The following is a 26,927-nucleotide window of genomic DNA, read 5'->3' on the forward strand; positions in this document are numbered from 1 at the left end:
ATGCTTAGTTGTGGGTAAATCCCACCTGGAAAACGAGTTGAATTTTCCTTGCTGTTGTTTTGCCTTTGGACAATCCATCCCACAATTTCTTTCGAAAGGAAACCAAAACTGAGTAAGAAGGCATTCTACCAGCCCAGTCTGGTGCAGCATGTGGAGGACTGAGGAACTTGCATCTGGAATCTGTGAAAATTCTGTTTGCCCTCATAAATGTTAGGTTTTCATTCACTTCTCAACGCGTGTGGATTTGTGATGAGCCAGGTATGCGGGATTTGGTAGTTAAAAACAGTTTAAACAAATTACAATCACAGGAATAAGGTGGGCCCTAAAAACATCTATCTCAGGTGTCAAAGGTCAGGCGAAAGAGGTGGGTTTTCTCAGGATTTCAGTTCTGTGGCAAACACCAGAGTGTACAAATGCTGCTACAAACTTATGAAGACTTCTTGACTAAAGTTCAAGGACTATGAAGGCAGCATACATTCTACTCAATGCACATTTTCTGTGCGGTTAATATATATTTTGCCATGTGACTCATTAATAACAATGTGATGAATACCCATTTCTTCAAGTTGAGATTAACCTTGCTTAACTTGACATACGTATTTTGAAATACATAAAGGGTTTTAAACATCCTTGTACACTTCTAAATATAGCACATATTTGTACAGGAAATTCCTTGTAGATATTCTCTATGCAATACCCTTAACACAACGTGGAATATTTGCTTGGGCTCACAGTAAAATAAAGAAAGCTGAACCATTAGCAGGAAGTTCTAATTGTTTCTGTTCTTCACAAAGGAATAAATCTCACATGCATATGATACATCCCTTGCATGACCCTCCAGTTATGAAGAGGGTATCTTTCACCATACCTACTGGGAGTGATTCACGTTGATGCACAGACATCAACGAGACAGTAGTAGTGATCAAAATATTTTAGAGGCCCCTGTACTCACGATAAATAATTTGTTTAATTTCTTAAGAGAGATTGCCTTGTAAAATACGATGTTATAAAGGATAATTCAAATTTTGGATTATGTTGCCACTTTTGTTCTAGGCCAGAGCTTTCAAAATTTTTCATGTTGATGGCACACTTTTTATACTTAAATCATTTTGCAACACAGTAATTCAGTTTTACTAGCAAACCAGAGGGTAAACTAACCCTTTTCCAGCCCTGGAAGGAGCATGTGGAACATTCATGCGACACACCTACACACTGCGGCCGACACACTAACGTGTCGTGACACACAGTTTGGAAAGCTCTTCTCTAGGCATTATGTTTTGATATGCCCCATTTACTCCCCATGCCTACAATTTTATCTGTAAAATCAGATAACAAGAAGAGCTGTTGTACAGAGTGCAAGCGGGCACTTAATCAAAGAGAGAACTTTCAGTTTGAGGTTATATATCCACATATCACAACAGACCATTGTGTTCTGCCACCTTTATCAAACATGGCCTGGCATAATTTCTGATTTTGTTAAGAACATTTACATGACTAAAAACAGTCTGGCTATTGCAGTCCATGATAACAGACATAAGGTAAAGGTAAAGGGACCCCTGACCATTAGGTCCAGTCGTGACCGACTCTGGGGTTGCAGCGCTCATCTTGCTTTATTGGCCGAGGGAGCTTCCGGGTCATGTGGCCAGCATGACTAAGCTGCTTCTGGCGAACCAGAGCAGCGCACGGAAACGCCGTTTTACCTTCTCGCCGGAGCGGTACCTATTTATCTACTTGCACTTTGACGTGCTTTCGAGCAGCTAGGTTGGCAGGAGCAGGGAGAGAGCAACGGGAGCTCACCCCGTTGTGGGGATTCGAACCGCCAACCTTCTGATCAGCAAGTCCTAGGCTCTGTGGTTTAACCCACAGCGCCACCCGCTTCCCATGCACCACCCGCATAGGGAAGACTATTCTCCATAATGTTGCATATGGGAGGATAATATGCAGATTTGTTCTTCTTTAATGACAGATTCCACTATAGAAATTCATTGTTTAAGGAAGGGATATAATAAGGGATACCAGAGTTGCATTATTATTATTATTATTATTATTATTATTATTATTATTATTTTCTTAACAGCTATAGTATTGCATTGTCAGATGGAATCTATATATATATGAATTATATATCCAATTTAGTGGGGCGGGGGGAGACAATGAATGTTGGCATTCACATGAATGTTGGAAATCCCAGATGAACCTTTTGAATGTCAGTGCTCACTACAGTATGTCTCTGTTTGTGAGACAAACGCTGGTGAATGCTGAAAGCCTCATTTCAGTTACTGTCAATCATTCATTCATCAACATTCACCATATTTCAGAGACTGAATTTAATTGTGACAGATATAGTTTTTGGTGTTGTCTGTAATAAGGGGAAGAATGCAAAGCAAGGAAAATGAACTGGATTGTTAGCTCCTTGTGCGGCTTTGGCCAATTCACCTGCAGAAAAGCCAATGGGTATGGGCAGAATGCAGAGTGACAATAGCTCTGTTCCTTCAAATTGTATTGAATGGCTGTGAAATGGAGGTGGGGGGGGCAATTTTGAGCAGAAATCAGCAGGCAGGAGAAAAGTGCCGGTCTCTTCCTCTGTCCTTGGCGATTGCTCCCAACCTGGTGTCATTCCCTACATCTACTTTCTTTTTTAGGTGGGATGTAAGACCATAAATAAGCATAGCTAGTATAAAAATGGACCGTGTGGGGGAGTAAGAATTGGAAGGATGAAGACTGCAGGCAAACAAAGTGTTTAGCACCCCCATTTTGCCCCCAGCCATTTTCTGTTTAAAACTCAGGGGACCCATGTGGGTGCCCAAACACCCTCTGTAGCTGCATCTGAAGTCGTGGATCTGTGGCTGTCACTCCAGCTGTGAATCCTGATTGATGATGATTGTTCTCTCTTCCATTAGATTGATCAATACTTTTATGGGGGGGGGTGGCGGCGATGTATTAGCCAAGTAGAAGTAGAGAAATCGGCTTCTCTGATAACACTGTTTGACAGCCTTCTCAGAGTTATGTCTTTTAAAATGGGGTTTCTTATATATTTTTTGTCTCTCCGTACCAGGCATGATCGGAGCCAGAGTGCAAAGACATAACTTGCCCTGTGAAAACCAGCCAATTACATCCCGAGCCGTTGTGATATGTGGAACGTCTTCATGCCACATGGCGGTAAGTTGGGAGCAGAATCATTATGCCCGTCACATAAATCCAGCTGATGAGAAGCTGCCCTTTAAACACCTCTTTTAATTTATTTGCCCTTGTGTATCCTGTATATTATGAAGTACTTTGAGAGACTTCTTATAGATCACCATACATCTGCTACTGAGAAACATCTTTAATAGTAGTAGAAATCAATACTAAGGGAAAGGCACAAAATGTAAAAGCAAAGTCAGAAATTATTCTACTGCGATTTCAACTGGACAGTGTGAAATTGGAGCCGGAGACTCTTGCTTAGAGTAACCCATGATGAGCATGTCACTAATGTATAACTGAGTACTCAGTGTCTTTAGAAAATCCCCTTTAGCCTTCATCTCTCTCACCTCCTCTCTCAATCAATATAAATCCATCTTGTGCTGAGCACTCTAATGATCTATAGAATTATGAGTTGCATTGCGGCTCCAAAAGAGCCCAGATAAGCAATTTTTGCTTCAATATTTTTTCTCACTGAATTAGTGGAAAAGCTTTTTCCTGGGATTGCAATTAAAGTTTACTGTCTCTCTTTCTCTCTCTTCAGGCATGCATATCTATATATATATCTATATCTATCTATCTATCTATCTATATATATATATATACACACACACATTCCTGAAAGCATTCTGTTTTCTTGTCTGTCTTATCCAGTGATCTTATTCAGTCATTTTTGTTTCATTTAAAACTTGTTAACTTGCTTAAACGTAGACTGAATCATTAGATAGGATTTCACTAAATTATATGCAGCAAAATAAATAATACGTGCGTTATTCACAAATGACAGTGTACACATTTTTGGATTTGTGTGTGTTTGTGTTTATACAGACACACACAAACAAACATATGAATTTAGGGGCGGGAAATTATAAACTGTGGTGTTAGAGGCAAAGGAAGTAAAGTATAGATTCAGGATGACACTTCACGCAGCTGGTATACTTCCTCCGACACTGGAGCCATCATGTTAATATTCGTTACTCTCCACGCTTGTTTCCAGTCCCCTTATAAAGCCATCCAAGTTGGCTGCCATTACTATGCCTAATAGTCTAATTCCATAGTTTATCTGTGCTCTGTCTGAAGAAGTTCCAGGGTTCCTTGGTTCCTGCTGGCAGATCCCAAGCCCAGGCAGGGGTAGCCAATAGAATGTAGAAGCAGACTGGCAGCAGAATGGAGAGACAGGCAGGATGAAAATTACATGGACAGATCCCAGGAAGGGATAGCAGGAGCTAATACAGCTGATAGAATTTTCAAGGACCAGGGGATGGTTGACTAAAGCAGTAAAGTTTCTGATTACCAGATCCCAGAGAATTGTCTCTGAGGGAGAACTGTCACAAGAAGCATATCCAGGAGTTGGCAAAACTGCTTCCCGCCCCCACCAGGGACACAGGCCTGGGGGGGACGACCCTGAAAAACCCACCCCTAGAAATTTGTCTCCAGTTATCTGTTCATGAGAAATGGCAAGGCGGTCTGAAGGTAGACTTCTGGAGGGTATAACGTATATGTGTGTGGCAAAGTGCCTCCGCTGTCACAGCAAGATCGAGAAGCTTCCCGTTCCTCTGGCAAAAAAGGTGTGCATTTTTTCCGCCCTTCCTCCTCACCTGGCCCTCACTCCAGATACTTCATGTACTTGGGTCGTGTAAAATATAGTAATTTCTAATGTGGGTATTGTGGTAAAGTGTTTTGCCCCTCCTCCCTGGAGGGGCGGCACCGATACTGCTCCTTGCCAAGGGCACAAGGGACCATAGGTATACCTCTGATGGCCACCTATTTGTAATTCATGTTGTAATGCCCTGACTGGCTACAAATGCAGATCAGGTTGACAGAAATGGGGAGGAAAAGGCATCAACCAATCCTCCAATTTTTCAAAACGGATAAGAGATGCGGCAGAAAGGAGAGTCTTGTGCATGGGTAGGCAAACTTAAGGCCCGGGGGCCGGATCCTTCTAAATCCGGCCCGTGGACAGTCCAGGAATCAGCATGAGTAGAATGTGTCCTTTTATTAAAAATGCATCTCTGGGTTATTTGTGGGGCATAGGAATTTGTTCATTTTTTAAAAAAAAAAATAGTCCAGCCCCCCCCCCAGCCTAAAGGACAGTGGATCATCCCCCCTGCTGAAAAAGTTTGCTGACCCCTGTCTTGTGCCCTTATGCCCCTGGCCTTATGCCCCTTTCAGCTCTCTCTCCCATCTATGATAAGGGTTACAAGTTTGTTGTGAGGATTACAAAATAAGTGAGGTACTTGGTACACCCTATAAAATGCCTCGTTTGTTTGTGCAGCGGGACTCAGTAACAGGGCAGTATGATCAAGGCCAAAGTGGCACATTTGGGACAAATAATAGTGATAATGTAAATTGTGCTAATGTTAGAATCCCACTTAAAAGTTGGTGTTCTCTATCAATAGATAACTGATGCTACAGTCCTATGCAGAGTTAGTTAGCTGTAAGCCCTCTGAGCGTACGTGCAAGAAAGCAAACATAGGAATGCGCTGCGAAATCTGTTTCAGTTTCAAAATACCAAAACTACTATTCCCCCCCCCCCCGCACGTCTTTTCACCATATTGCATTGTCAAAGGCAATATGATTTCCCATCAGTGAACAACTAACAAATCCAAAGCTGCTGTGGAATGAGTATATGAAAACTCTTTGGTTGAAGCAGTCTTTTATCTGTACCTGTTTATATACTGCGCCGACGACATAGGGCAGTTGTGTGTGCCTTTTTAATGATATGTATTTGCAGCTGCAGTTGGTTGAAATTAACTGTACCTTTTTTTAATTAGAGCCATAAAATCTAAGTTTATTATCCTCTATGTTTTTGTTAGAAATCTCTCTCTCCATATATATATATATTTCTCCTTCTCTTTGTACCAAGGGACCCCAAGGGCAATAGAGATGAATCATCAGGTTTAATTTAATGCAGTGGGAGAGAGACCTGTGTGGTCAGGCTGGCATAAAAAAGTGCCTTTGATCTGCTTCAGGTGCACTGAGCCCCAGCGAGCCAGCAACAATAATATCTTTGTGAGATGATCAGAGTAGAGAGCGAAACAGAGAGACCAAGGGGAGGGAGGAATGGCCTGTATGGAAACTCAAGGCTTTCCTTTGTTGTGGTTCTGGCAAACTAAAAAGTCAACTGTCAGGAGAAATTCAGCGAACATAAAGCAGGGTGAAAGTGCAATGGTCGAGTAGTGGGTTTCTTTCAAAGGATCTTAACAACAAAGCACTCAAAATAATTTGCTGGGTTACTTTATTTTCTGGGGGAGTGGGGGCGGGAGAGAGGGTTTTGGAAGAGGAGGGGTTGCAATGAGTGGCTCAACGTGCCATGAATCAGATGAGTAGGCCTTCAGTATGGGCTTGTAAAATTATGAAAGATGCCCCATTAAATCCCCTGCTTTTTTTAAAAAAAGTCTAAGAAATTAAAGGAAATACTTTTATTGGTCATGCCTCTGGTATTTTGAGTGGTATAGAAGTCAACCTGTAATGAACCATTAGGCTCTTCTGTTGGGAATGTGGAGGAGATCACTTAGAGTACGAAATGGCAACTGGGGTGGTGGCAGTAGGAGTTTTAACAGTTGACAGTTGGAAGGAGGACATGAGCAGACGTAATCAGCATGGGAATCCACTGTGACACAGCATTCCTACTGTTACAATACTATTTTAAATATTTTCTTCTCTTGTTTGTATCCAGCCCTTCTCCAAGCACGCTTGATTCTATGGTGTTCTCAGTTTATTCTTCCAACAATTTTTGCAAACAGCTTTCTCCTTCTCCCAAGTTCCGTATCTTTATCTTTTAACCCCCCGTCATGTCCCCCCCCCCCATGTGTGTTTTTAAGATCTGCACACTTTAACAAGCTGAAATGGGCAATGATTAGATCATGCAATTTTTGCATGCACCACGCCCAGCTTCTGCCATCGATCTGCGTTTTCACTTTGGAGTTGTTGACAATTGGCCCGAATAACCTGCTGCAGTTAAATTTATCTGTTGTGCGATTCTATCTTTCCTGGGTTTTCTAATGGTCCTTTTAAGATCAACAGGATACAAGCATTAAGGGATTGCTTGGGTGAATCTGTATGCTATAAATATTGTAAAAGGTTCTCAGTTGAGTTCAAAGGCATGTTCTTTGCCTGTTTTTGTTTCTTTGTTGGCTTAAAGAGCAACTTCAGGCAAAATGTGCTTACTCTGAATTGGTTCATCTGCTCCTCTTAGCAACTAGCGTATATAAAACAGCGCTGTTCTTGCTCCACAATATCCACCCAAGCTGCCAGCTTTGTTTACACAAATAGAGTCTGGAGCACGTTTCCAGCCTGAGAGCTTGCACAGTACGTGTCCTTTGCAGAACATCCTGGGGTGGAGACCGCAGAGGCACGCTGGCTCAAAGTGTTCCTACAGGCTGATCTCTGTAATCTCAGTGGGAGCCAGACCAGCAAGTGGTTTCAGTATATGTTGGCTGAGATTCGAGAGCAGAACATGCCACATAGTTAAAGCATCAGACTCCTTGAATGTTTATTGCAAAGGAGTCCTTTGCCGTGCCGGTAAATGTCTGCACAGAGGCAAAACACAGCACACCACGCTATTGGGCTCGTGTGCTACATTGCGTTTTGTGTTTTATGTAGCGGCACTTGGCAAAGTGCTTTCAGGGAGAACATCCAAAAGCTGCTTTCTGGATTTTCACCTTGTATTCTTCAGGCACCGCTGGCCCTTCCACTCTGCTTGAGTTAGGGAGTTGAAACGTGCTGTCTCCAAGGGGATGGAGCCGAATGCCCAGGGCAATGGATCTCTCTGCCAGCTGGCTGCAGCCCAGCAGTTTGCAAAGGCAGCAATTTGTCCTCCTCCAGATCAGTAGAGAGGGGTGGGGAGAGGGGTGTTGCAGGCAAATGAAAACAAAAGCAAAACTACTGCAAACAAGACACCCTGAAAGGACTTCAGAGGAACAATGGGAATGTAAAACTCTTCAGCCACACCATCTTCTATCTCCCTGCTTTTTGGTTCACAAGTGGCAGAATGCATTTTCAAAGGTAGCCTTTTAAAAGTCAGACTGCAGCCTAGTTATTTAATTTAACTGATATGATGGGCATGAATCTCTCTGTGATTGCAGAGAAATGCAGTTCTACAGGGGCATAATAGCGGAACTGCGCAGGGTTAGCCCAAGACATTATACTGCCTGAAGCGGAACATCAGATCCCTCATAAGTAAACATGCATAGTGCCCAAGGCTGACCAAGTGGAAAATCTCCTGGGCATATCTGCTTGGGAATGAAAAAATAAAACATATAATCTAAAAGTTGTCATTCATTGTCCTATGGTAGGTCTGGTCCCGGTAGAAATTAAAGCACATGGATATTTTTCCAAGGACACAGCCTCTCTCCTACTAAAGGTGTTGGGGAGAAATCTTGAATAGCTAACAATTAAATATACATAGTGTAGCTGTTTGGACAGCAATTCCACCTTCTCACACAAAGACACCTGTAGAACTGCTTTAAACTGTTACATTTTCTTAGTCACCCTGTAGGAATACGTGTGCCTTTGGTGCCAGATAAAAGGTGGCAGAATTCTGTCTTGCAGAATAAGAACTGTCTGGTACTTCTTTGTGCCCATAGAAGCAAATACAACCATTCTGTCATTTCAGCACTTTCTTGCCCACATGGAGAAACATATAAGCAGTCCTCAAGATCAGCAGAATTTGTGAACAATTTGGCACAAAGCCAGTCCCTTAACAGAACTACTAACCTTCCCCCCCCCCCGCACCTTTTGCCACAGTGAGTGCCCAGGCTGCAGATGTGGCAATAGCTCTGGTGATGGCAGCTGGAGATTTGCAGTCTCGGTAAAAAGAAAGAAGGAAAGAAAGAAAGAAAGAAAGAAAGAAAGTGGAAGATGAAGTACCACAGGACAACTGGCCCCGTAATCATGGAAAAGTACATGAGATATAAATTGGTCTGGGTTTGCTAGTAAGGTTTTACAAATACTTCAGACTGTTGAGGACCACAGCAACTCCATTGGCTTAGGAGAGTTTCATAGCCAGTTATGCAGTGTAATTGACAGAGAGAACACTGAAATCACATTAAACTGAAATCTGGAAAGAACTCCATTGGAACCTACTAGCATGAGAGAGGAAAGATAAGCCATGAGTTGTGGATCAAATATTGAACTGACCTCATTTTTCAGGCACTTTAATTCACCAATTTTACAACCTACATTTAAACTGATTCAAATGGTCTATCCATTTCCTGGCTTCTGAAACTTCCTACATTTTCCCTTAAGAAACTATAAATTTCAGGCACATTTGCACCATACATTTAAAGCAACATCATGCCACTTTAAACAGTTATGAGAAGAGCCTTCTGGGTGAGACCAATGACCCATCTAGTTCAGTATCCCATTCTGACAGCCAGCTGCCTGTGGGGGATCCCACAAACATGGCCTGAGCACAAGAGCACTCTCCAGCAGTTTCTAGCAACTAATATTTTCCCTGGGTGAGGCTCATCCATTAGACTCTGCGTGTACTGATCCTTGCGTTGTCCCCAAATACTGGAAACTTAACTGGATAATTTGTGGTCATGGCTTCACTAAAGAAACCTGGGAACTGCAGTTTTTAAAAGGTGCTGAGTGTAGTTAGGATCAGCAGCATAGGTAGCTGCTTGGGTGCTGGGTGTGGTGCGCGTGTCCTGCAGCCAGCAGTGGGGTGCGCTGCATGGAGCCTCTCCGCCACCTCCCCCTCAGCTGTAGGGCGGCTGAGGGAGAGGTGGTGGGCAGATGCAAGTCCAACGCTGCCATTTTAGACAGTGTGCGCATACAGGCGCCCAAGCCACCACGTCACTCCCAGGAGAGACGTGTGGCTTGGGCATGCTGTAGGCCCCTGCGATGTGGTGCCCAGTGCCAGCCGTGTTTTGTAACCTTTGTGGATAGAACTAGAAAGTTTCGTGAGCTTAATTTTAAAAAAAACAACTTACTTTTTTGTCATTTTGTTACCCCCCCCCCTCAGTGATGACACTTGGGGTGACCCACATCCCCTTCCCCCGCCACTGGCTAGGATATGTCTTTTGCCCTCACAGGACTAAAATTCTCAGAGATCCCCAGGAAGAGAGACTGGTTGTTAAACCACTCTGAGAATTGTAGTTCTGTGGGGAAATTGGGGTCTCTTAACAACTCTAAGCACTTTTAACAAACAACAGTTGCCAGGATTCTTTGTGGGAGTTCTCAAAGTGGTGTGGTAACTGCTTTAAATGTACAGTGCAGGTATAGCTTCTTAAAAGGTATCTGCCTGCACGCATATTATCTCCACTTTCTGAACAAAATTAGAATGGAATAATAGAATCATAGAATCTTAGCGTTGGAAGGCACCCAAGGGTCATCTAGTCCAACCCCCTGCAACACAGAAATCACAGTTAAAGCATCCATGACAGATGGCCATCCAACTTCTGCCTAAAAACCTACAAGGAAGGAGAGTCCACAACCTTCCGAGGGAGACTGTTCCACTGTCAAACAGCTCTCACTGTCAAAGTTCTTGCTATTTGTAAATTTACGTCTTTTTATGGTCACAGAACATGAGATTAATTTTGCAGCTCTAAGTACAAAACCTAGAGACAAACCTTTTTGCCAGAGTGGGACCTATTTGAGTGAGCAAAATGCATTGTTAATGCCTTATTTCTTCTCTCTCTCTCTCTCTCTCTCTCTCTCTCTGTGTGTGTGTGTGTGTGTGTGTGTTGTGCTTTGAATTGCAGTTTGCTCCCAGGTAATTGTCTACAAAGACAGAAAATAACGGAGGTCCTTCACTCACTATTCACCTACTCCCTGAGACTTGGTTCAAACCAGTGCTTCCCATCTTGGCATCCAGCACACTGTTGCTGTTTGCTTAGCCCGACTTGCCATGGCTGTCACACCAGAGCCTGTGGGGCTGAGTTGCTCTAGCATGATTCTGTTTCTGCCCAAGTATAGAAATCCTGCATAGAAACCCCCTGCCAATCTGCCAGGTGTTAGAATGAGTACAGGGCACAAAATGTTCTTGTCTGAGGGGCATTCAGGCTTATCGGCTGCTGGTGTGGCCTTGTACCACCTTCAGTTGGTCACAACCGAAACAAAAACAATATGTTGCTGTTTATCTCCTTCCTAAAAAGTGTGCAGTTCTGGGTTCTAGCCAGCAGCTCCCTCTAAGCAGAACTTTCTTCTCGTCCACTGCTACCCCTCCTCAGGTGCCTTTTTTTCACCTGTCACTCCCATGGCCACTAAACAGGTTCAGTCCTCATTAGCCTGTTTTTTGAGGAGGAGGGTTCCCCTGATATAGTTTTTCATGGTTTTTTTTTTTAGTGCTACAAACTATACTTTTCCCTTTGAGCATAGCATTTGGTCCTGTTGGCCGTCACCAGCTGAGTTTGCTATAGGAGGCAGGGTTTTCCCAATAGGGACTAGAGTAAGTTGAAGAACTGCATGTACTGTGGATCCATAGAACTACACTATCACTTCAGTCAATTTACTTTGCCATGTTTTCCCAGTAATGATTGCTTTGTCATGTGATGGTCGAGTCTTCCATCAGGTGACAGCAGTCCACATTCCAAGAATTGCATGCGCTAACTAAGCTTTTATTACACATTAAATAGCAAACCGATGGCTTATCTCAATGTATCCTGATTTAAGGTATTTAGGTTATGTATCGATCGATTTACTTGTCTTTGCCATTTATTGCAAAGAGTTAGCCTTTTTCTTCTTTAGCCAGTATAAATTGTCGTTGTAAATATGCATATGCTTATGATATGTACATGCAGTATTTTCACTGTAATCTGAATCTTTTTTAAAAAAATAAACCCCACACACATACTACTAGACATTATAAACATTAAATGTTTATAGAATAATCATAAAATTATACTGAGGATTTTTATAGATTTTGAATAGGCAAACTTTATCAAATATTTAGAATCAGTTAAGATCCTCGTGCTTTGCAATTTGGAAGCAAAGATAAAGTAATTGATAATATCTTATTTGTTTTCCCAAATTGGATGTTTTGAAGTTTGATCTTTTAGCAGCAGGCCAAGTTTGTATTTTCAGTTGTGGAAATTGTGGAATAATAATTGGAGTGTTTGTAAATCTGGATTGCATCTAATGAAGTGAATGAATCTGAATGAAGTAATATACCCAAGAGTGGATATCTAGATGAAAAATGCAGGAGATAATTTGGGCATTGAAGCTGTACCTTCTGCTTTATGAAGTTGGTTTGGAAGTGGGGTATTTGAAAGTAATCATCATCATCAGGGTATTTAGTGCTGTTCGGTCCTGAAAATAGGAGTGTGTGTTGTTGTTTTTTTAAAGGTACCTTAATATAACAGACATCTGAAAATCCTACTAATAGGCATATAGGGTTGCTGCTCTGTATAGGGTTTCTAGTATGTGCAGCAGTGTCTGCTGTAAGTGGTATATTACTTTAGAAGGGTACAAAAAGGCATTTCAGTGCACAAGACAACACTGCCTGTGGAAGTGTACCCAGACAACCTTTGCGTCCATTTATCAAAGCACTCTGCTTCCATTTCATGGCAGGTGGCACAGTAAATAGTAGAGGGGTGAAGGTTATTTTGTACTCAGACAATTTCATGAAATGAAATGATTTTAAAGAACAACAACAGCGAAGAAATGTGCACTCTAAAGTGCAGGGCAAAAAAATCTTAGTCTCAATTAGGAAGTACTAAACTTTAAAAAAAAATCACAAGACCTAGAGATTTCATATTATATTTGTCCTATAAAATATGAAACATGAAGAGCTGAAAATCTTTTTAAATATAATCTTGCACTTGGTAAATGCCTGCCCACATACAGATTAAAGTTGAGTTTTAAATCCTTTAAAAACTCAATTTAAGTTAAGATTTGAAAGTTTCTTAGAAACTTCATTTAGTACAAATGTTCAAAGCATAAAAAGAAATTAAAGTAGATAACAATCAATAAGATGGAACCATTTAATAGGATGGATAAATTTGGAGGACCAACAATGTCTTAATCTGGACTGCTAACATTTTGTTGCTGATGGCTGAAACAAAACCATGAGAGTCTGGAATAGTTTTGCACAACTAATTTGTCAGTAACAATTATCTGTTCTATAGACCCAGAAATGCAAAGACATGCATACGTAGTACCTCTTTGGGTTTATAGTAATTAGAGACAGTAAAATGGATCTCATTAGCACATACAGTTTTAAGGAAGTGAGAAATTAAGAGAATTTACATCTTTCATCTACCACATTTGCTGGCGGTATAGACTTACATAAATTCCTACTCTGATCCTATTTTGAGAACTTGGCTATCACCTGGAAAGTAAATCTAAGTATTAATAGGGTGCAGAGCTGTATGTGTACCTTTCTCAATTTTCATTGCACTGTCCCAACCAAAAAGCCTCCAAGATGATTATGCTTTGAAGCCAAGAATCCACTCACATTTACACCAGTCTTTTGACCATGTCACATCACTCAGTCGAAACCATTATTGCTTTGTAACACTACAGAGGTGCTTTCAAGATGACTGAACACTAATTGGTAACACATGAACACATTTAATAATCCCCCCACCTATTCTGCGTAGCTCCAATTTGGATGTTTCTGAGAAGGTATGGCAATAACCAAAAACACACATCCTTGTATCTGTGTTCCATAGAACCTTGAGAACACTTGGAAATTCTGATCGCTTGGAAACACTGACCTCCTTTTTTTACTACATTTGCTAATGATGTCCAGACATCAGATGCTGGGGTTGCTGTTGTGGGAAATAACATTTGGATGCTATGATCACCTGTTAGCAAGGCTACATGGAACAAGACTATGGAGGAGGAAGAATGTCACTTGCCTTGTCCATGTATTCTTTCTCTCTCTGCAAATAATAGACATTGCCAGAGTGTTGTGGAAGCAGATGATGAAGTGGTTCCTACACCACTGCAGTAATGTCTGGATTGGATCAAAGAATTGTAATATGTTACACTTAATATGTTCTTCCAAAGTTAGCTTTAAAAGAGCCTCTATTGGTGAGTGTAAGAACATCCAGTTGTAGTGTTGAGAAACATGCAGCTTACATAATTTGTACTGAAATGTATTTAATTTCAGTTAATATATTTCAATAAGGATTAATTAACTTGCAGTTAATTCTATTGTAGCATTCTCATAAATATAAAAAGGTAAAGGTAAAGGGACCCCTGACCATTAGGTCCAGTCGTGACCGACTCTGGGGTTGCGGCATTCATCTTGCTTTATTGGCCGAGGGAGCCAGCGTACAGATTCCGAGTCATGTGGCCAGCATGACTAAGCCGCTTCTGGTGAACCAGAGCAGCACACGGAAATGCCGTTTACCTTCCCGCTGAAGCGGTACCTATTTATCTACTTGCACTTTGACGTGCTTTTGAACTGCTAGGTTGGCAGGAGCAGGGACCAAGCAACGGGAGCTCACCCCTTTGCGGGGATTCGAACCGCCGACCTTCTGATCGGCAAGTCCTAGGCTCTGTTGTTTAACCCACAGCGCCACCCGTGTCCCTCTCATAAATATACATGGTTGAAAATGAACTCTCTAGTAAGGTTGCCTTAGAGGCAATCCAAACCCTGACCACCAGGGTCAGGGCTCAGTAGCCACATCCATACCTCTACTGTTGCAGAAACCAGGATGGAAGGTGGGGAGCAAGGAAAAATGGCCCATTGCTGTACCAGCTCCTTGACTCACCAGCCAAGGTAGTGAAGAGACCTGGATCAGGCCCATTGCCAGCAAATACTGTGCCCACAAACAGCCTGTTTTGAGGGTTTCTACTGGCAATAGCTTTCACCTGTCTGCCGTTTAGCTGGGTGCATTTGGTTTCCTTCACCAACACAGCCAGAGCAGAGGGACACCGTACCCCATTTGCTGTATTGCCAGATTCATCAGATACAGAGAAATCTTGAAGTCAGCTACCAGATTAGTTATAAAAACTCTACATTTGGGACTTTTTATTACTGGCAATTCATGGACACTGAACAACTTGCAAATATAGAACTCACTTTTGACAAATCCATGGCATTCTCTAAATTCAGTTCCCTATTAATTAGACCATTTTCACCACAAACAATTGCCATCTGCGGAAGGGGCATTTGAGTTCTCCCATGCCAAATATGCTACTGAGGGAAAGGGCTTTGACTCTCTCTAACAACAAATTTTCTGCACTTTCCCCCAAATGTTCCCAAGATTGAGACAAATCAAGAGGGAGCAAGGATCAAGTAGATTAAAATAGTGCAGGAGGGGCAGAGGTTCATGAGACCACAGAATGCTTTTAAGGTGCCAGTACAAAAAGCTTCTGGAGAAAATATGGTTTTCCATTGATCCCAGGCACTGATCCCTGACTCCAATCAAGACAGACACACGCACACACACACACACATATTTAAGCTTCTGCTTTCAAATGTCTGTGTCTCCGTTGAAACCTCCCTCCCTCCTGCCTTCCTTCCTTGCTTTTGAAAATCCATAAACCAGAGCATTGCTTTTATCTTGGTGGGAAGGTGACGGGTTCATTTTGTTGTCTGCACCAGGAGATGGCATTTAAAACCACATACGAGGTTAGTTTCGAGCTTTCTTCCTTCTGTAAATGTGCACAGTTGTGATTCTGTAAAGCTAAAATAAACAAGACAACTCATCCTTTCATTTTGTAGTTGTTTCTACATAGAATTACGTTTTCCTAGCTTTCTAGAGTTTTGCAGGTTCCAGTTATCTGATGTACTTTTGATCCTCAAGAGTTTGACACTGATTTTCAGTAGGGCACGCCGAGGTTGAACCGAGGACTGTAGCTCATCCAGATGACTTACTCATAACAAACCTTGCCTTCTGGCACTTGTATCACAGCTGAATACTGTTAAACTGGATTCATCATTTCATTTGTTTCTGACTGCTCTATAATGTTTACATATCTTGCATATTAGTTTAAATCTTGCAGGGAGTACTGACTGAGGTTAAATCCTCCCACACAGAGTTCTTTTCATTTCTTCATCTTGCTAGAAAGCATTGAACTTTTATAAGAGTTGAAATACTCTGAACCAAAAAGAGAGCGAAATCCTTGGGATAATTCAGTGGTTGAAAAGGGTTTGCATACAACCTCAACGGCAACAATGCTTTTCTCCATTTAACGGATAGAAATCTTCCTGCTAAAACAGTTGATGCTAATTGGTGATCAGATAATCCAAGGGTGCCTATGAGTGACTCATTATGAAACAATATTGTACTGTTCTTGTGGCTGTAAGTGCAATGGCTGCGATCCAGCAATTCCTAATGTGTGTGTGTTCTTCCAAGGTGACAGTAGAGGACCTTTGACCATTTGGCCCATTTCAGCCAAGTCATGCCCACCTGGCCTGCACCTGATGTCATATTATGTCAAGTGCAGAGCAGATCAAGCCGTGACTCAGCCCAAAGGGGATTTGTAAATGCCAGTGATTAGCTGATTGCCAGGATTTTGTGGGTTGTACCTTTGCTCTCAGAGCTTGATTTTAAACTGTTCAGACAAAACTGGCGTCATTGTGACAAAATGGGTCTCCTAACATCAAATTTGGCTGCTGGGGGTAATGATCTGGCCTACTGGTGAAATCCAGTTCCCCAGAGTTTCTCAGCTATCTTCAAACAGAAGATGACTGGTAGATACATACACTTGACCTGGAATCTTTCACTTCATAAAAGATAGTGGACCACGCCAAATGTCTTGAACACTTTCTTGTTGAAGCAATGGTTGCCATTTCTTATTACCTTTAATAAAGAAAGATCCAGCATAGAACTTGGTTTTGCTTTAAGACCTTATGAGTTTCTCTACCACTGACCAACAGAGACGAAATGGCAGCGCAAGGAACCAGCTGTAGGGTTTCTCAATCATCATGCTCTTTCTTGTGAACCAGTGATAACTAGGATTATGCTAGTGGTGTGGGAATACAGTCCTGCATGGGAGAGAATCTTATTGTTGGAAATAATGTAGTCCCTGCGAGATGGACATTAGCCATAGTCTTGCCACCACCAGATCTTCTCTGCCACTGCATTGTGGAATAGTAGTAAAAGGTTAACTCTTTACTCATTAATGGGTTGGGCAAGGGAAAAGAAAAATAGAAATGGTAAAGCTTGAGCTTTTCTACCCTCCCCAGTTTCCGCCTTCCTCAACTGGGGATTGCAAGTTTGATCATATGTAATGTGAAATATGGGTGGGCTTGTCAAGGGCGAAGACTTAAAAGCATGTAAGACATGGTAATTATCTGACTCTTGAGTCAGAAGTTCCTACTGACCCACTCCTACTAGCACAATAATCAGATAATGATGCAGTGCTGTTTCATAAAAGTGTCCTCTGTTTGAGCCTGTTAACATGCTTCCTTGTCAGTGGAATTGAAGCAACTCCTAGGCTGCTACTTCACGTTTTTACTATTTAATTCCCTAACTTGCACAAATGGTTAACCTCAGATTAGACAGACATTGGCTCTTTATAATAGACAACCAGACTGCAGCTGGTATATGGCTGGGGTTGAATATTTATTGAATCACTTTTCATGTTTGTTTAAAATAGTGGCAAGAAAGAAACCAGGAGCCAATTACTCAGACTTCATATCACCACCTGTTAAAGACCTTATCCCTTGTTTTTTAATTGAAGCGGTGGATGAGGGGAATCTTGCTATCTGCCCCCCCCATCCCAAAATACACTCTTTCCTAGAGATTGTCAAATCTCTTGGAACCGTTGGTAGTCTTAATTTTACTGGTTGAGAGATTTAACATAAATTTGAATTACTTCTACTTAGATATTTATGTGCATTTTAACTTGCTAAGCTACAAATACCCCTAAATGCCCTCAAAGTACACTCTAGATGTCAGGAGCAGGCAGAAGTAAGGCTGATTGAGTTTGTTAGGCTGAGTAGCAAATTGCATCTTTGTCTTACTGTAAAATAATAGCAATTTAAATACCTAGATTTCAGCCTTTATTCTGCTGCTTTCTGGGATTCTCCTTCTCAGGTAACGGTGAACATGAATAAAGTGTGCAAATAGGCCACAAATATTGTGCAAATAATATTGTAATATCAGTTATTCTTTAAGGACATGCATTTATCTTTTCCTGACTGGGCAGATTCTCAGTGAAAGTGATCACATATTGTGGGAAGGGGAAATCTGGGGTGAGTGGGTGTATCTGAAACTCTGGAGAGATTTATTGGAAAGAGCAAATGGCCCTCAGCCAGATCCCAGAACCTCCTTTTATCCCTATAGATGTTCTGGGAGAAGGACAAAATGATCCCTAGTGAAGAATAAAATGTCCACACCCATTGTCTGTGCCCAAAGATGTATTGATGTGCAAATCTTAATTGCGCCACACGTTTGTTGATAGTTTTTTGGAATGCATACAAATGGTATTTCAGTTGTAAGATGATATGAACATCTAAGTGTGTAACTAGAGCCAAGCTAGGGAGACGGAAATATCCTGTCCTGGCAAATTCTTGTGGGTATCCTCTAAAATACCAAGCCTGGCTGGAGATATTCAAAACCTGATGGTTTCCCAGAAGTACCAGTTAGTCTTTTAATTGGACTTTCCCTTTGAGTGCTGGCAGAGGCACAAGGTAGCTTTGGGAACAGTGCAATAATAATTTATGGAATGTGGTTAAATAATGGAGTAGGACACATAATATTTAGACCTTCCTGAAACTGCTCAGAAAACACATTTTAGATTCATATTTACAGCCACTGTCCCTAAGCATAACTGGAAGGAGGGTTTCATTTTTTTAATAATAATTTTAAAAATCCAGTTTCAGGAAAGAAATTACCTTTTGAAATAATTGCAGGAACTCTTGCTGTTCAGTTTTCAAAGTTAAGTAAGTAGAAAGTCAATGTTTCAAAGACAGCTTCTGACATTGGTGCCAATTTTAACAAAATATGGGGGAAACTGGGCTAGCTTTAGTAATGAGTCAATATCTTTACCCCTCTAACTTCATGCCCAGTTTATTATTTATTTGCTGCTGCCACAGAAGTTGTCCAGTTAAGTTTATTTCCTCAGATGCATTTTTTCACATGTTTTGCCATCATGTTTTCCTCCCTGTGTAGGAATTGATCATGCAGCTCCATGGTAACTGCCACCACGAGGAGCCAATTACATAGGTAGATAGTGTTTAACACAGGCATAGGCAAACTTGGCCCTCCAGATGTTTTGGGACAATAGCTCCCATGATCCCTAGCTAACAGGACCAGTGGCCAGGGATGATGGGGACTGCAGTCCCAAAACATCTGGAGGGCTCAGTTTGCCTATGGCTGGTTTAACATGAACACGATGTGTATGAAACTTTTAAGTATCTGGATTTCAATTTCCCTCTTCAGATAAGCAAGTCCCCTGTGTTTGTCCCTGGAGTTTGGGGACCCTATGACTCAGCTATGGTGCCGGGATTCTGGCTAAACGAGGGAGGCCAGAGCGCTACAGGAAAGCTGGTGAGTTTGGCTTCCTCTTCACAGTAAAGGGTCTGAGTTAAAAAAAAGAATTACTGCTAAGCTCCAAATGTGTTGGGAGCTAGTGGGATCGTATGGACTGCAGTGGGAAGCCCAGTAATTCTGATAAAGCTACAAGCTAGCTGGGGCTAGTTGTGATAAGGGAACATGTCCGTTCAAATCTTATAATCATCCAGTCATCTAGAACTGATGCATTACTGGTAATTATAGAAGTTTTAATGTTGGTTCCTCATAAGCCATGGGAAACTTTGTCCATGTTATCATGGTATGTCCTTCTGATTCTCAACAGAAGAAAGATTGAGGCAAAATAGCCTCTTCTCCCTACATCAGGAGATAAAGGAGCCAGAACAAATATTTGTATAGTTACTAACTTTTTTTTAAACCTGAGACATAAACTATTTAAAATAAAAGCATGAAAGTGCCCATGGGCCGCAATTCCACCCATCCTGTTCTAATCATTTTTTTGCTCAGACTGTTCTGTTGGTAATGAACGTGCGCTAGGCTTTCTTACCAGGAGAGTTGCTGAGGTCAAGGGGTATGCATTAAAATTGGGTCATTTTAGAGGGGGGTGGGGGGCAGTTATATGTTAGTTTAATTACCAGGCTGCTTACCTTGTGCTTAGTGGAACTGAGTGTGGCAGAATTTCCAGCACTTTTACTTTGGAGAGCTGTGGTGGTTGTTGTTTTTGTGTGTGTGTGTCAATTGGCACACCCATTTATGTTTGATAGTAAGGGAGTGTGTCCTGGAATGTGGAGCAAAGCTAGCCCGTTCTCAGGCATAGCGTTTCATTTCTCAGCAGTAGGTGTGCAAGTCCCTACTTGCACTGTATATGCTGCTGTAGCTTAGACTGGCGCATAGGATGAAGCAAGCCAGAAGTTAATTTCTGTGCACATCTTTTGAACGCATAGTTGCATAAAAATCATGAAACAAGTCTGTGTGATCCATGGAACTGGCTGCTAACATTGTAACTGCACACAACTCGGCAATACACACAGTATATAGTTTTCCTTTAAGTTCACTAGAAAACCGGATTAAATACAGTTAAATTTGATTTTTTTTTTATAAAAAAGTCAAGACACATGAAACTCTTACCATATATTATAGACTGATATGAACACTCATCTCTGTCTTACTTTTCTTTTCCCCCCAAAGATAGAGCATGTCGTCCAAGGACACGCTGCGTTCCCAGAGCTACAGACAAAATCTGCAGCCAGGTCACCATCCTTATTTCTTCATCATTTTACAGTCTGTCTTAGAAACAGCAGTTTGGCAGCCTTCCAGAAACTAGTTCAGCTGGAATGTTCCAGCTTAGCTGGGATGTGGGTTGGGCTGCTTCTCACCATATTAAGTTGTTTCCCTTTCCAAGCTGGCTTTTCAACCTTCCCATTCTGGAATACAATCTTTCTTGTTTTGAACACCTGAGGACTGGTTCACGTGGGCATTTCTGACGTGCTGACGTCACCAGAAGTTGACTTTTTCCAGCCATTTTGTCCTTGTAAAATACCCTTACGAATGTTTGGGCAGTCTAGGTTTTGAGTGTTTCTCTGGAGCTGTTTACCTGGACACAAATTTTGCCTTTGCAAAATGGCTTCACTTATCAAATTGCCACCGTAGAAATCATTTCTATAGTCAGCTTTCCATCTGAGCTTTTACAAATGTAATAATAGAGGTAATGCGAGAATAAATGGTTGAAACTCTGGTCCTCTGAACATTCACCTTTAGGCTTCAATACTTTTGTCCTAATGCCAAATAGTATGCCTGGCCTTTTTGCTTTGCACATCAAAGACTTCTCTAAGTCAAGATCGGGTTTCCATGTAGGACAGCATATGCACCAAACCTTAGGCAGCCTCAGGCTAGCAGAATTTCACGTTTCAAATGTGAAGGTGTTAAATTCTAGGGGTGAGGTATAACTTGAGCTACCTTGCTATTGGCATTTTGCTCTAGACATGAGTAGATGTCTAGAAAAAAAGAAAGGAACAAAGGCATTACATATGTTCATCCTGTGAGGTTGTTAAGTGTAAGAGAAGAAAAAGCAACAGTGCAGCCATGTTAATTCTGCCAGCCTATTACACTGTGGTTTACATGCTGGAAATGATTGTGGTTCTCATCCTTCTATTAATCAGTGGCCAGCCAATCATTTTGCCATGTGTCTAATTCATTTATTACTTAGAATTATATATTGCTTTCATGAGCCCAGAGCAGGCAACAACCATTTTAAAGCTGTAATATAATTAAACAAATTTACAATAAAACATTATATGGTTCTCTTCAGAACCATGTAACGTAATAGTGCGTAGGGTTCAGTCATATAAAGGCTGTGAATAGTCAGGCCAAGTCATAGACTTTGTTCCCTGCCCAATTATTTCTGTGGACAGCCATGCCCAGAGATAAATTCAGGGTTGGAATTCTTGCCTTGTGTTGCAAATGTAAGATCCTCTCAAGACATGTATTCCAAGACAGGAAATATGAATCTCCGTGATATCTCTATTTCTTAGCATAGTGAAAATAAGACAGAGAAGAAGCTCTTGCTCTGCCAGCAAGCGCATTTGAGATGCTGCACTTAGTTCTGTCCAAAGATGCTGGACAGAAGTTTGTTGGTAAAGAGACTTATAGCACTTACTGCCACAGGCATGTGCCCAATTGCAGTTCTATAATGCTTTCCAGATGACTATTCTTTAAGGAAGTGAGTTTATAGTTGCAAACATAGCAAACAAGTCACATAAAATTACCATCCTTTCTCTCTATATATTACTTTGAACATCAAGTAGCTGTGTCGAATGGAAAGAAGCCAGGAGGGTCCTGAGTAGCTAAGTTTGAACATTACATCTACGGTTGATCATGTTATACCCACCTGTTAAGGCACCTATGACCACTTTTGCAAGGTTGAGTCAGACATCTTTGCTGGGGGGCACAGAGGAAATTTTAGTCAAGCTTGGAATTTGCTAATTTATCCGAGTCAGAAAGTGAAAAGCAATGGAGAATCATACATAGTAAGCTTTTGGTAAATGATGGGGAAAGTGGCATTGTTTTGTTGCTGTTATTGTTCCTAGTGCAATGGTGCCTTCAGTGATGGTCAGGGGTGCTGCCTCTGTCCCTCTTTCCTTCCCTCCCTCCTCTGATTTCCTCTCACGTCTCTGCCTCCCAAAGGCTTGCATAGCTGTTTGTTGCAGCAGCTCTGGTTACAAGCTGCCCAGGCGAATGGTTCCTCTGGGGCTGGCCAAGGAGTGCTTCACAGGTCACACAGAAGTGTGAGGAGGCACTTCTTTTGGGGGCAGATGGGGCAGCTCAGAGACCAGGGGCGACAGCCGTGGCTGCCCAGAGGACTCCCAAGGAGAGGGGAGAAGAGAGGAGGCTGAGGGAACCCTCCACAAGGGAGGGTGTTCAAAAAGGGGTGAGGGGCTACCAGCTTGGCAGGCAAGGGGTGACATAACTGGGCTCCTGAGCCCCACAGGGGTGCCGCAGAAAGAATGGAGTTGGTCAAGGGAGCCATGGACCCAAAAAGGTTGAAACCCTCTGTCCTAGTGCATAAAGGAGTTAATGTGTTAAGAATTTGAGCAATCTGTAGTTCAAAACTTGCTGCTGTTATGAACTAAAACAGGAGATGATCTCCCACCAACAACTCCCATTCTACAACATAAGCATAGAAATGATGTGCATATAGCATAGCTTTAATAACAGAAGACTTGAGGTTCATGCTCTAGCATCTGTAGAGTATATTTGTTTTTGAAAGGGTATTCAGTAGCTTTGAGATGCTGAAGAGGATTTGCCAGTTGGATTAGAGAGTAATAGTCTGCATCAGCTGAGTGCCCTCCAGATGTTTTGGACTAGAGTTAGCTCAATCTGCAACATGCTCACTGTGGCTGATGTGATTGTGGTTCAATACCACCAGGTTGGGGAAGGCTGGTCAACATGGCGTACTGTAAGGCCATTTTATATTTTCATACCTATGTGAAGCTTTTCAAAGTAAACAGCCTACAGTGCTATATAAATCTTAGGTAGTTGTTGTGGTTTGGGGAAGTGGCCTCCTACAAACTGAAGTTTTGTTTTTCCTTAATTTCCTAAATGATTTAAACTCAAACTATCTAGTGACTTAGCAGGACGCGGGGGCGCTGTGGGTTAAAGCCTCAGTGCCTAGGGCTTGCCGATCGAAAGGTCGGCGGTTCGAATCCCCACGGCGGGGTGCGCTCCCACTGTTCGGTCCCAGCGCCTGCCAACCTAGCAGTTCGAAAGCACCCCTGGGTGCAAGTAGATAAATAGGGACCGCTTACTAGCGGGAAGGTAAACGGCGTTTCCGTGTGCGGCTCTGGCTCACCAGAGCAGCGATGTCACGCTGGCCACGTGACCCGGAAGTGTCTTCGGACAGCGCTGGCCCTTGGCCTCTTTGAGTGAGATGGGCGCACAACCCTAGAATCTGTCAAGACTGGCCCGTACGGGCAGGGGTACCTTTAGCTTTTTATCTAGTGACTTAAGATGAGGGCTATGATATTGCCATGAGATAAGATATTCCCACCAGGTTTTCCCTATTCCTCCATCTCAATGGAAGTGCGCTTTGCACACTTATTCTGGGGAAAGTCCTCTTCTCCCTTCTGCTTGCCATCTTCCTCGTTGAAGGGCTATGGGCATAAAGAGACAAATGGAAACAAAATAAGGCTACTAAGGAATTGTAGTAACTTACAAAGCTATTGCTGTGTTTTCCTCCACAAGTCACATAAAACAACCTTTAAAGTATGTGAATAATGATATGAATTAGTTATTTTAATGCTTTCCAAGTGCACTTCATTTTGAATGATATCCTCAGATAGCAAACACATGGTAAGCCCTAATTGAAACAATGTGCAGCTGAATGCTTAAATGCAGAATATAAATATACAGCTGCAAGGAGGTCATAAGTCAGAGTAGTAAACACATGCCAAATTCCCTCAGGGAGCTCATTAGTGCATGACTGAATATACATGCAGAGGCTAAATGAATATCACTATTTGGACCTCCAAAACTGAGACAATGACTAATCAATTGTAATTAGAGGAAGATGCTCACCTATTGACCATCCTTTCTGAAAATGAAGTCTTCTCTGTACTCCCTGGAAGGCAAAACTAACAGTAGAATTTTAAAAATCCATCCCTGATGTTTGTAAAAGCCTATTCCCAAGGTTTTTTCCTAGAGCTTTATAAAGTGTGGTAATAGTAGCATAGTTTTACTGGCATGTCAGTGCATGCAATCAAAGGCTAGATTGCAATTCCCATGGATTTCAGTAGGATTTGGCTTGTTTTCACTTTCTTTGGACTTCACCCTCTGGGTACATTCCAGAGAAAACTAAGCACACTTTTAAGTTCCACTGATATGAATGGAAATTAAGCACTCTGAGGATTCTCTGGATTGTACCCAAGGCTTCCGTTGCTGAGCATGCTGTGTTTGCACTGTGCTTGCAAAATGCCATTAATATTCATGAGAAATTCCCATGATTTATTCCATGTGCAAACGTTCTGTGTTTAAATCCCATGCATGCAAGCTGATTTCACAAGATGCGGCAATTCTCAAACTTCCCATGTAGGTGTAGTCGGAGAAGGGCTAGCCGTTGATCTATGCGGTCAGTGAGACTTAGCTGGTGCTTTGGCAAGTGCCTGACTCAAATTAAATGAGATTAAACAAATGTGCTTGGAATCAGGATGCAAACCTCTTCTTAAGTGTTGCTATGATGAGATCCTAGTTCCACTTTTGATTCTTACCCATGCTGTTCAACAGTGCATACCTGAAAAGGAATATATTGATATCATCTTCTCCTTCTCTTCACCTCCCTCTCCATATTTTAATTTGGCTTTGTAGGCCTTTTGATAATTTGTGTGTATATCTGTTTTAGGAGTACAGATCATGCAATATGTTCGAGAAATAACCTCTCTCCCACACCCCTTTTTCTTTTCTACTTGTTTTTCTTGCAGTGCTCAAAGTATATATACATACTTGAACGGTCACCTGGATCTGATTAAGAAATCTTTGCCTGTGGGTTTCCTCACTGTTGATTTACATGTTTGGCCAGATTTCCATGGCAACAGATCTCCCCTTGCAGATATTACACTAAAGGGCATGGTAAGAAACAGACTGCCTTTGAAAACGGGTCAGAACAGAACAATGGGATAAAATGAGAGCTTGAAATGAGCATTTGTATTTTGAACATTACCATCCTTCTTTAATAGAAATCCCACTGAGTTTAGGGATTTTCCTTTCATTTGTTGCTGTTGAAATTGGAACTTTTTTTAGGATGCAAAAGTTCAGGATACTTCCCATATCATATGACTGAAACGTAAGGAGGTATGTTTTGACACATTTTAAATTTTTAATCACATTAGTTTTGAGCTTTGCACAGCTTCATACGTTTCTGTAGGACTGGCCAAGCAGCTGAAGTATAGAAAAGCAGCAAATTTCAGATGAGAAGGCACATTAACTGTTAGCAGAGAAAACAAAAAAGAGTGCTATCCCTTCTGAAAGGCTACTTTCCCATACTGTCCACTGCTTCCTGCATCCTTATGTTGACCCATGAGCCATTAGGCCTTCACAAGTAATACCTTCTCTGCCAAAGCAGTTTGCTTTCTTCCAGAGAAAGCAATTAAATATTAGATCCACATTTAACATTAACAAGTGTAAACTCTTGTGCATTGTTTTTTTGTGGGGGTTCTCTCCCCAATAGCCAATTTCGGAGCGCCCAGGGAATGAAGGAAGAAAACCCCATTGCACAAGTAATAATATAATAATTTATAATAATAATTTGTTATTCATACCCTGCCCATCTGGCTGGGTTTCCCCAGCCACTCTGGGCGGCTCCCAACAGAATATTACAAACACAATAAAACATCAATCATTAAAAACTTCCCTAAACAGGGCTGCCTTCAGGTGTCTTCTAAAAGTCAGATAGTTGTTTATTTGTTTGTCATCTGATGGGAGGGCGTTCCACAGTGCTGGTGCCACTACCGAGAAGGCCCTCAGCCTGGTTCCTTCTAATCTCACTTCTCACAGTGAGGGAACCGCCAGAAGGCCCTCAGAGCTGGACCTCAGTGTCCGGGCTGAACAATGGGGGTGGAGATGCTTCAGGTATATTGGGCTGAGTCCATTTAGGGCTTTAAGGGTCAGCACTAACACTTTGAATTTACTTGGAAACGTACTGGGAGCCAATGTAGGTCTTCCAGGACTGGTGTTATACTGTCTTGGCGGCCACTCCCAGTCACCAGTCTAGCTGCCGCATTCTGGATTCCACTTGCTGGTGTTCCTTAGGCGAATCCCACCTATAAAGTATAATGTGACAATTAGAAGCAGCGGAATAAGGCAGGCTTGCACAAC

The 26,927-nt window shown here is 41.9% G+C and overlaps 1 protein-coding gene across 1 annotated transcript in view; it reads left to right on the top strand.

Moving 5' to 3' along the window:
- The window catches only part of FGGY (FGGY carbohydrate kinase domain containing), a 152,970-nt gene that overhangs the window by 78,930 nt on the left and 47,113 nt on the right, over window positions 1-26,927 (top strand). The window contains exons 8-11 of the mRNA XM_083448134.1: window positions 3,056-3,159; window positions 19,473-19,580; window positions 20,751-20,812; window positions 25,535-25,682. Of these exons, the coding sequence (XP_083304260.1) occupies window positions 3,056-3,159; window positions 19,473-19,580; window positions 20,751-20,812; window positions 25,535-25,682 (422 nt within the window). The remainder of the gene's footprint in view (window positions 1-3,055; window positions 3,160-19,472; window positions 19,581-20,750; window positions 20,813-25,534; window positions 25,683-26,927) is intronic.

Source organism: Podarcis tiliguerta (genome assembly GCF_965153285.1).
Source record: "Podarcis tiliguerta genome assembly, chromosome: 6".
NCBI lineage: Eukaryota > Metazoa > Chordata > Lepidosauria > Squamata > Lacertidae > Podarcis > Podarcis tiliguerta.